Here is an 11,377-nt window from a genome sequence, read left to right on the forward strand (position 1 = left end):
CAGTCATAGGAACATCGTGCTGTGTTCCTATCACTGGAGCAGTAGGGATCAGTCATAGTAACATCGTGCCGTGATTACATGACTGGAGCAGTAGGGATCAGTCATAGGAACATCGTGCCGTGATTCCATGACTGGAGTAGGGATCAGTCATAGTAACATCGTGCCGTGATTCCATAACTGGAGCAGTAGGGATCAGTCATAGGAACATCGTGCCGTGATTCCATGACTGGAGTAGGGATCAGTCATAGGAACATCGTGCCGTGATTCCATGACTGGAGTAGGGATCAGTCATAGGAACATCGTGCCGTGATTCCATGACTGGAGCAGTAGGGATCAGTCATAGGAACATCGTGCCGTGATTCCATGACTGGAGTAGGGATCAGTCATAGGAACATCGTGCCGTGATTCCATGACTGGAGCAGTAGGGATCAGTCATAGGAACATCGTGCCGTGATTCCATGACTGGAGCAGTAGGGATCAGTCATAGGAACATCGTGCCGTGATTCCATGACTGGAGTAGGGATCAGTCATGGGAACATCGTGCCGTGATTCCATGACTGGAGCAGTAGGGATCAGTCATGGGAACATCGTGCCGTGATTCCATGACTGGAGAAGTAGGGATCAGTCATAGGAACATCGTGCCGTGATTCCATGACTGGAGAAGGGATCAGTCATAGGAACATCGTGCCGTGATTCCATGACTGGAGTAGGGATCAGTCATAGGAGCATCGTGAAGTGATTCCATGACTGGAGTAGGGATCAGTCATAGGAACATCGTGCCGTGATTCCATGACTGGAGCAGTAGGGATCAGTCATAGGAACATCGTGCCGTGATTCCATGACTGGAGTAGGGATCAGTCATAGGAACATCGTGCCGTGATTCCATGACTGGAGAAGGGATCAGTCATAGGAACATCGTGCCGTGATTCCATGACTGGAGCAGTAGGGATCAGTCATCGGAACATCTTGCCGTGATTCCATGACTGGAGCAGTAGGGATCAGTCATAGGAACATCGTGCCGTGATTCCATGACTGGAGTAGGGATCAGTCATAGGAACATCGTGCCGTGATTCCATGACTGGAGAAGGGATCAGTCATAGGAACATCGTGCCGTGATTCCATGACTGGAGCAGTAGGGATCAGTCATAGGAACATCGTGCCGTGATTCCATGACTGGAGTAATGATCAGTCACAGGAACATCGTGCCGTGTTTCCATGACTGGAGCAGTAGGAATCAGTCATAGGAACATCGTGCCGTGATTCCATGACTGGAGTAGGGATCAGTCATAGGAACATCGTGCCGTGATTCCATGACTGGAGCAGTAAGGATCAGTCATAGGAACATCGTGCCGTGATTCCATGACTGGAGCAGTAATGATCAGTCATATGAACATGGTGCCGTGATTCCATGACTGGAGTAAGGATCAGTCATAGGAACATCGTGCCGTTACAGCTCTGGGGCATGTATAAAAGACTGCTACAGCTCTGGTGCATGTATAAAGGCCCGCTACAGCTCTGGGGCATGTATAAAGGACTGCTACAGCTCTGGGCCATGTATAAAGGTACTGCTACCACTCAGGGCCATGAATAAAGGACTGGCTACCACCTCTGAGGGACAATGTATAAAGGATCGCTACAGCTCTGGGGCATGTATAGAGGACTGCTACATCTCTGGGGCATGTGAAACGGACTGCTACAGCTCTTGGGCATGTATAAAGGACAGCTACAGCTCTGGGGCATGTATAAAGGACTGCTACAGCTCTGGGCATGTATAAAGGCCCGCTACAGCTCTGGGGCATGTATAAATGACTGCTACAGCTCTGGGGCATGTATAAAGGACTGCTACAGCTCTGGGGCATGCATAAAGGACCGCTACAGCTCTGGGGCATGTATAAAGGCCCGCTACAGCTCTGGAGCATGTATAAAGGACTGCTACAGCTCTGGGGCATGTATAAAGGACTGCTGCAGCTCTGGGGCATGTATAAAGGACTGCTACAGCTCTGGGCATGTATAAAGGACTGCTGCAGCTCTGGGGCATGTATAAAGGACTGCTACAGCTCTGGGCATGTATAAAGGACCGCTACAGCTCTGGGGCATGTATAACGGACTGCTACAGCTCTGGGGCATGTATAGAGGACTGCTACAGCTCTGGGGCATGTATAAAGGCCCGCTACAGCTCTGGGGCATGTATAAAGGATTGCTACAGCTCTGGGGCATGTATAAAGGACTGCTACAGCTCTGGGGCATGTATAAAGGACTGCTACAGCTCTGGGGCATGTATAAAGGACAACTACAGCTCTGGGGCATGTATAAAGGACCGCTACAGCTCTGGGGCATGTATAGAGGACTGCTACAGCTCTGGGGCATGTGAAACGGACTGCTACAGCTCTTGGGCATGTATAAAGGACAGCTACAGCTCTGGGGCATGTATAAAGGACCGCTACAACTCTGGAGCGCGTATAAAGGACCGCTATAGCTCTGGAGCATGTATAACAGCTCTGAGGTATGTTTGTACCACTATGACGGATTGCTGTAGGTCTGGTAAATGTTACGGATCACTACAAGACCCAAAACCCACTGTCATACTTGATACAAGATATCTCATCAAGACTTTTGGAGTTATCGTGTTGGTATACGCACAGTCAGTAATTTTGAATGTAAAAAAAAGGAGGACATATGGACATTCCTTCGTATTCGTGTTATGCACATTATGTATATTTCAAAGGAAAGTTGACTTCTGTAGATCCAATGTTTGTATAGTTATTATACATGTTGGTGGAGTTATGCATATTGCTTCATTCATTTGACATGATGGTAACACTCTATAAAAGGAGAGAAAGGCGAGGATGTCACAAGCAGCAAATCTATAATCAGAATAATGGGCCTTGGTTAGAACCCTGATAAACTGTTTGCACTCAAAGCTTACTGCCATGCGATTTGTTTGTAAATAGAATCTTAGTCATCATAGCAGTCCTTCTGGTTGCCTTCTCTCCGCCTGGCTCCAGACAAGATGTCCTCCAACAAAGACTGCAAGCTGTCTCCTCCCGTTTCCTGTGCAAGAATCTCCTCAAAATCTGTCTCCCTGAGGTACGTAAGGAAATGTTCCTGTTCTTCCAGATGTTGGTGAGAAACCACTGCTTTCAGCTGAGTCAGCATCCTGCAGGCCTTCTGTGCTACTTGCCTGTCGTAGTCATCCGCAGCCTCCACCAGCAGCTGCAGGCAGCCGTGAGAGGACAGCTTCTTCAGGGCAAGTCTCACTTCCGCATCAACGGCCTCATGTCTGAGGCTTTGAACATCAGGGCCTTGTGGTGGAGAACCCTGCACCATTGATCCAGCTGCAGAGCTACATGGATTGGAACCCTGCACCACTGATCCTGCTGCAGAGCTACATGGATTAGAACCCTGCACCACTGATTCAGCTGCAGAGCTACATGGATTAGAACCCTGCACCACTGATCCTGCTGCAGAGCTACATGGATTGGAACCCTGCACCACTGATCCAGCTGCAGATCTACATGGATTAGAACCCTGCACCACTGATTCAGCTGCAGAGCTACATGGATTAGAACCCTGCACCACTGATTCAGCTGCAGAGCTACATGGATTAGAACCCTGTACCATTGATCCATCTGCAGAGCTACATGGATTAGAACCCTGCACCACTGATTCAGCTGCGGAGCTACATGGATTAGAACCCTGCACCACTGATCCAGCTGCAGAGCTACATGGATTAGAACCCTGCACCACTGATTCAGCTGCAGAGCTACATGGATTAGAACCCTGCACCACTGATCCTGCTGCATACCCAGGAAGGTAGAGTGCAATCACGTGTTCCCAGAAACCCAGTGCTGCCAGTTTCACCTCCCAGTCCAGGTCCTTGGTCACAGCCTGTAGGATCTGCAACACTTGGCTGGGCTGGTGATTGGTCATCAGCTCACTCTGGGCAGCAGCTAATGGCAGCTGTCTGACCTCTGGTGACCTGTTGGTGCAGTTCACAACCAGGTCATAGGTCGCCTGACCTACAATAGCTTCTGCTACTCTGTGGGGCTGGAGGGCCTCTGCACTGTGTTGTTGCTGTTGGTTTTGGTGCTGCTGGTGTTGCTGTTGGTTTTGGTGCTGCTGGTGTTGCTGTTGCTGTTGTTGCTGCTGGTTTTGCTGTTGGTTTTGTTGTTGCTCTTCATTTTGTTGTTGCTCTTCATTTTGTTGTTTTTGTTGCTCTTCCTTTTGTTGTTGTTGTTGTTGTTCATTGGAGGATGTGAAGATTGCCTGTCTGAGCCCATCACACTCCTGCACCCACAAGGACAGGCACCCGATGGCGGCTGTTCTCACGGCGGTGTCCACATCAGAGCCAACGATCTGCACCAAGGTGTCCAGCAGCTCTTCCTGTGTGTACATGCACGAGTACATGTAACAGACATGTTACATTCATATTCACAAAACACACATGTAAGTGACATGTTACAGTCATATTCACAAAACACACATGTAAGTGACATGTTACAGTCATATTCACAAAACACACATGTAACAGACAAGTAGTAACAGAAAAGTAACTGACCTGACTGATATGTGCATTGCTCAGCAGAGCGTCCAACACAGTAGATATGTTGGGGCTCCGTGCGGGCGCTGAGGTGGGTGTAGCTGTGAGGGGGCCTTGTACGGGTGCTGTAGCTGTGAGGGGGCCTTGTACGGGTGCTGTAGCTGTGAGGGGGCATCGTGCAAGTGCTGCCAGTGCGGAGGCCTGAGTGTAGCCAGAACCACTCTGAACACAGTCCCAGATGTTGCCATGGAAACCAGCCTGCACCAGCCAGGATGCAATCAGGCCGTTGTCTGGGCAGAACAACATCATCAACATGTAATAACATGTAACCTAGTATGTACATTATACATATAGAACACAACACGGTGTATTCCGTATTGCCCAAGGTATCAGCCCGATGGCCGAAGGCGGCAGGAGGGCTGGGACCGAGGGTGATGCGGAATACACCGTGTTGTATTTTATTTATGTCATACCCACCTGAGAAAACCCATGTTTTGATGCGAAATGCGCCAGAAGTTGAACAGATTTGGTGCCCTCGAACCAAAAGTGTTGCAACAGCAATGTTCCAACATCCGAATCAGGTATTCGAATTGCCAACCGAGCCGTATTCGGCCCGCTCGAAATGGTTCGATTTACTCGAAGAAAGCCTGTGTGATACGCCTTTTGAACCTGTGCGATACGGAAGCGTACGGCCCGGTCCGGAACACCCGTATCGAACGTTTTCGCGTCACAGGTATGACATAACTACCAATATACACCTACGATTACATTATAAATTATACCTACCAACATACACCTACGATTATATCATACATTACCTACCAACCTACTACCAACTACTCTCTCTTTGCAGCCAGGGGCTGAATTGATAGAAGCTTACCATAAACTGTAAGAGGCTGCCATTCGGTGCTTACACAGGTGACATCAATACAATAGTAATTGCCCCAGGTGCAGCCATAGGACTGTAGGTTTCTTTTCTATTCTTTTCGATAAGTGTGGTGGGCTTTTTAATATGCTGGAGGTGTGGATCTCCTCAAACACGGGGCCTCCATTTAATGTTCGATCCGAGGGATGTCAGGTGAAAATGAGAAACTAGGTTCTGCTGGAGAGGTCCCTCGGTTAGGGCGTGAAATGGAGGTCCCGTGTTCGGAGATCGCAACACCCCACACCCCTAGCATGTTGAAAAAAACCCCACACCTTTTGAGAAGGAGTAGGGGCTTGTTGTGGGACTGTACGAATCCTTACAAATCCTTCATAAGCGCATAAACATGGTAAATTCTTACACACATTAACATGGCAGGTTGTTGGATAGTTTTACACAATGGCTAAAGGACATAAAGCCAAACGTTGTAATAGATATAGTAATATCAAACCTAAAGTCACACGTTGTAATAGCTATAGTAATATCAAACATAAAGTCACACGTTGTGATAGCTATAGTAGTATCAAACATAAAGTCACACGTTGTAATAGCTATAGTAGTATCAAACATAAACCCACACGTTGTAATAGCTATAGTAGTAGCAAACATAAAGCCACACGTTGTAATAGCTATAGTAGTAGCAAACATAAAGTCACACGTTGTAATAGCTATAGTAGTAGCAAACATAAAGTCACACGTTGTAATAGCTATAGTAGTAGCAAACCTAAAGTCACACGTTGTAATAGCTATAGTAGTAGCAAACATAAAGTCACACGTTGTAATAGCTATAGTAATATCAAACCTAAAGTCACACGTTGTAATAGCTATAGTAACATCAAACCACACAGATATGACCTGAGCTGACCTTTTTTGCCTTCCATCACAGCTGTCAGGAACTCGAACACAGAATCGCAGATCTCCCAGCGTGGGTCGCACAGGCGCCGCTGCAGAACTGCAGACAGCCCAGCATGGGTCGCTTCACCAGCATGGGTTGCTTCACCAGCATGGGTTGCTTCACCAGCGTGGGTCGCTGGGTGGGATAAAACCCAGTCTGCTGCTGCTGGGGACTTCCTCATTAGGGTAGCGATCAGCTGCAGACACTTGCACACCACCATGCAGTCTGCTTCAGGCCGGTCCAGGATACACACAAGGCTGGTCAGCACTTCCTTCAGGACGGGGTCCGAACCAACATCTGCGAAAACAAGTCGTGGTTTGGGCTCCTGATTGTTTTCCTATCGAATGTATAATCCTTTGTATTGTCTGAAAAGCCTGCTCTTTCGTAGCTTTTCTTGGTCATGCAGATCTGGCAAATACTTCATGCTATTATTGCGCGATAACAGTAATGCCTGATTACCCAAATTGTGAATTCTATTGTTGTGTCAGTCTTTATTCCGTGTAGCGTCCTTTGGAAGAATGCCCACCAAAAATAGCAGTTTTGGGGTGAAAAATTGCTTTTAATCTCAATCTGAAAGTACATAAAAGAAGGTGATCTCAAACCAGTTAAGCTCACTGAAGAGCTTTTCTTCCACAGGAGGACAGATGCTATGTACAGTATTTACAGGTTCATTGTACCGGGGAAATTCCCCCCGCTTTTTTTCAACAAACACAATGAACAATGATGTCCTGTCCTAAGGACTGCAACCCTTTGCCGTGTATGCCGCAAGAGTGACACAGCTGGGATGGAACTCACGGCTTCTTGCTCCAGAGGCAGGGCCGTTAACCACTGGGCTAGGCATGTTTTGTGTGTGACCAGTGCATGCTGGGATAGCTCACCTGTGTGTGTGTGTGTGACCAGGGTGCATTCTAAAATGGCATGCTGGGATAGCTCACCTGTATTTTTGACCAGGCATATCAGGGTGCATGCTGGGATAGCCTCACACGTGTGTAAGACCAGGTACGTAAGTGTGCATGCTGGGATAGATCAGGGTGCATGCTGGGATAGCTTACCTGAGTGTGTGACCAGGCACATCAAGGTGCATGCTGGGATAGCTCACATGTATATGTGTGTGTGACAAGTGCATTCTGGGATAGCCCATCTGTGGGTGTGACCAGTGCATGCTGGGATAGCTTACGTGTGTGTGTGACCAGTGCATTTTGGGATAGCTCACCTGTGTGTGTGTGTGTGACCAGGCACATCAGAGTGTATGCTGGGATAGCTCACCTGTGTGTGTGACCAGGCAAATCAGGGTGCATACTGGGATAGATCAGGGTGCATGCTGGGATAGCCCATCTGTGTGTGTGACCAATGCATGCTGGGATAGCTCACCTGTGTGTGTGGCCAGGCACATCAGGGTGCATGCTGGGATAGCTCACCTGTGTGTGTGACCAGGCACATCAGGGTGCATGCTGGGATAGCTCACCTGTGTGTGTGACCAGTGCATGCTGGGATAGCTCACCTGTGTGTGTGACCAGTGCATGCTGGGATAGCTCACCTGTGTGGGTGACCAGGCACATCAGGGTGCATGCTGGGATAGCTCACCTGTGTGTGTGACCAGTGCATGCTGGGATAGCTCACCTGTGTGTGTGACCAGTGCATGCTGGGATAGCTCACCTGTGTGTGTGACCAGTGCATGCTGGGATAGCTCACCTGTGTGTGTGACCAGGCACATCAGGGTGCATGCTGGGATAGCTCACCTGTGTGTGTGACCAGGCACATCAGGGTGCATGCTGGGATAGCTCACCTGTGTGTGTGACCAGGCACATCAGGGTGCATGCTGGGATAGCTCACCTGTGTGTGCGACCAGGCACATCAGGGTGCATGCTGGGATAGCTCACCTGTGTGTGTGACAAGGCACATCAGAGTCTGAGCTGCTGCCTTGATGACACGCGGGTTCCCTTTCAGCAGGGCAGCTGCATCTGGCGCACCTGTTCCAGCTGATGCTGATACAACACCTGCCAGTTGAGTCAACACCTGTGCTACCTGTTGCTGATCGCCACAAATACACCCCTGAAAAAACATTAAAGGCACATAAACCTCATCCTGCAGATCTCTCCTCATGCACTAGGGGGAGCACTGGCCAGATTTTTATGAACCGACACTTCGATGACAGTCTGACTTCTCAACGGCAAAGAAGATGCCCGAAGGAGACGGCAGACGGTCATCAAACTGTTGGCTCTTGAAAAACATGTACTTGTGAATAAAGCACTTTGTTATTCAGTAATGAAACTTGTCAGAAGTACAAAACTGGAGTGTTACACTGGTATGGTATGTTATGGACTAACTCCTGATTATTCCAAACGTAACAAACAAAACTGCAGCTGACCTTGGTGATGAAGGTCTCCAGCGCAGACAGACTGCAGCAGACAGCAGACACCACGGCTGTGCGGGACTGGGGGGAGGGGGGCAGGTAAGGTTAGTACTCACTAACTTACTAACCAACCAACCCACTCACTCACTCACTCACTCACTCACTCACTCACTCAGTGACTCACTCACTCACTCACTCACCCTATCCTTTTCAAATAATCTGTACCTTTCTTATTTTCTCACCTGCCCTGGTTGAAGAGCCTGCTGCTGTAGCTGTAGGGTTTGCTGCTGTGGCTGTAGGGCTTGCTGCAGGGGTTGCAGGATTTGCTGCTGTGGCTGCAGGGTTTGCTGCTGTGGCTGCAGGGTTTGCTGCAGGGGCTGCAGGATTTGCTGCAGCAGACTATGATAGTAATCCTGGGGAAAGCTCCTGCAGAATCAGGGAAACTGATGGAGATAAACCAGCTCAACAACAGGTTACGATGCAAAAAGATGGATAGAAACTACTGTATAATGATGCATTTTTGGTCTAACCTTGGCAGGGGTGGGGGAACACAAAGCACAGCTGTGAACTGTCCAACCTCCCTCAGGTCAGCAAGAACAGCAGGCAGAGACAGCAATGTCTCAAGGTCAGGAACAGCATCAGCTGTGCTGCTGTAGGGATGGCAATCAGACAGATCAGACAGCATGTAAGGAATTGTAACGAGGACATTAACGCAAATCTAGCATGGGGCACATCCTTATTCCCTCCTGCGTACAACTATGTGTTGAGACAGGCCTTTAAACATAGTATCTACTTCCAGTCTTGACAGGTGCCCCAAACTGACCCACCTGTCCTGGTGCAGAACTGCCTGTAAAACTGACCCACCTGTCCTGCTGCAGAACTGCCTGTAAAACTGACCCACCTGTCCTGGTGCAGAACTGCCTGTAGAACATCCTGTGCAGCTTTTCTGACCTCCTGGCTGTCTGACCTCAGCAGGGGGAACCATCTCCTCATGGGGTCACAGGTCAGCTGACATTTCCTCACAGGGTCAGAGGTCAGTTGTTGTCCTGAATTCAACCTCCACACCTCTGCAATCACCTAGAATGGTAGTTCTTTCCATTATCACCTTGACCATTCTACAATAGTTCCTTCCTCTTTTATTTCACTATCTAATTTCTCTAGATGGAGTCCTAATTGGCTACTTAAAACAGAAACCAACAAGGGTACTGACCTTTAACCCTGCTGCTGTGCATTCTGGGACAGTGCTGTTTAACTGATCATCAAGGTAGGACAAAATTGTTGCTATTGAACTGGCCAGGGCTGTCATATGCTGTGTTGCCATGGTGACAGGTGGGTTGGGGCTGGATGGATGCTGTGTTGCCGTGGTGACAGGTGGGTTGGGGCTGGCCGGATGCTGTGTTGCCGTGGTGACAGGTGGGTCTGTGAAACTGCAGGAAAGGACCAGAGCCGAGGCGAGAAGTCTGCAGGCTGACAGGCTCACAAACCTGCTGCTGTCTGTGGTACATTTTAACACTTGGGGTAGGGCATCTGCAAAAACAGGTAAACATCAAGACATAAACAAGTAAACATCAACATCAGCAAGTAAACATCAACATCAGCAAGTAAACATCATCATCAGCAAGTAAACATCAACATCAGCAAGTAAACATCATCATCAGCAAGTAAACATCAACATCAGCAAGTAAACATCAACATCAGCAAGTAAACATCATCACAAATAAGTAAACATCAACATAAAGAAGTAAACATCAACATCAGCAAGTAAACATTATTAAAACATCAACATCAGCAAGTAAACATTATTAAAACATCAACATTAGCAAGTAAACATCAACATCAGCGAGCTATGTCCAGTATCAGGGTGAAGTGCACGAAGTTAGGGTGTACGAAGTTGTACGAAGTTGTACTAAGTTACAACCGTTTCCCACTGGCTTTGATGCTATATCGGGAGTCACAGATGACGTCAAAACATTTATTGGATGACGTAATCTAACTTCGTACAGTAGGCAGGGTAGGGTGTCAAGTGTACGAACTTGTCCGAAGTTGTGCAAAGTTACGTGACGTCATCTAACTTCGTACAGTAGGCAGGGTAGGGCGGCATGTGTGCGAAGTTGTCCTAAGTTGTGCAAAGTTACGTGACGTCATCTAACTTTGGACAGTGGGCAGGGTAGGTCAACAAGTGTGCGAAGTTGTCCTAAGTTGTGCAAAGTTACGTGACGCCATCTAACTTCGGACAGTGGGCAGGGTAGGTCAACAAGTGTGCAAAGTTGTCCTAAGTTGTGCAAAGTTACGTGACGTCATCTAACTTTGGACAGTGGGCAGGGTAGGTCAACAAGTGTGCGAAGTTGTCCTAACTTGTACAAAGTCACGTGACGTCATCTAACTCTGGACAGTGGGCAGGGTAGGGCGGCATGTGTACGAATTTGTCCAAAGTTAATCAATACATAGTAAAAACTTATATATGTGTAAATAAGATACACACCACTCACGCATATAAACAAATAAAATATAGATGCACATTAATCAGCACAAAATCAATGTTCATGCATTGTAAAAAATTTCATTTATTTCACTTTTTTTGTCTTTTATTTCTCCTCTTAACGTTCGTTTTAACAATGCACACAAAATAATTTAAGCTCACTCTTAATATATATATTTCCCTTTTTT

General features: G+C 47.8%; 1 protein-coding gene across 1 annotated transcript; it reads right to left on the reverse strand.

The window, feature by feature from the left end:
* Positions 1-2,955: 2,955 nt before the first annotated feature.
* On the reverse strand, positions 2,956-10,258 carry LOC118428678. The gene is made up of 10 exons (XM_035838793.1): positions 9,921-10,258; positions 9,612-9,787; positions 9,241-9,360; positions 8,953-9,136; positions 8,726-8,791; positions 8,238-8,409; positions 6,463-6,654; positions 6,328-6,426; positions 4,559-4,830; positions 2,956-4,383 (listed from the first exon to the last, which is right to left on the reverse strand). Exons 1-10 carry the CDS (start codon positions 10,029-10,031, stop codon positions 2,956-2,958), a joined length of 2,820 nt encoding a protein of 939 aa, XP_035694686.1. The 5' UTR covers positions 10,032-10,258.
* Between the last annotated feature and the right edge of the window lie 1,119 nt (positions 10,259-11,377).

Source organism: Branchiostoma floridae, chromosome 13 (assembly GCF_000003815.2).
Source record: "Branchiostoma floridae strain S238N-H82 chromosome 13, Bfl_VNyyK, whole genome shotgun sequence".
In the NCBI taxonomy this organism is placed as follows: domain Eukaryota; kingdom Metazoa; phylum Chordata; class Leptocardii; order Amphioxiformes; family Branchiostomatidae; genus Branchiostoma; species Branchiostoma floridae.

What these genes read in the sequence shown, in the direction of transcription:
- LOC118428678 (XM_035838793.1), bottom strand. Translation starts at nt 10,031, where the DNA reads ATGGCAACACAGCATATGACAGCCCTGGCCAGTTCAATAGCAACAATT. An exon ending in TGGAGACCTTCATCACCAAG is followed by an intron (nt 8,410 to 8,725) that starts GTCAGCTGCAGT and finishes ATGTTTTTTCAG; the next exon opens with GGGTGTATTTGTGGCGATCA. An exon ending in GTGCCTTGTCACACACACAG is followed by an intron (nt 6,655 to 8,237) that starts GTGAGCTATCCC and finishes TTGTTTTCGCAG; the next exon opens with ATGTTGGTTCGGACCCCGTC.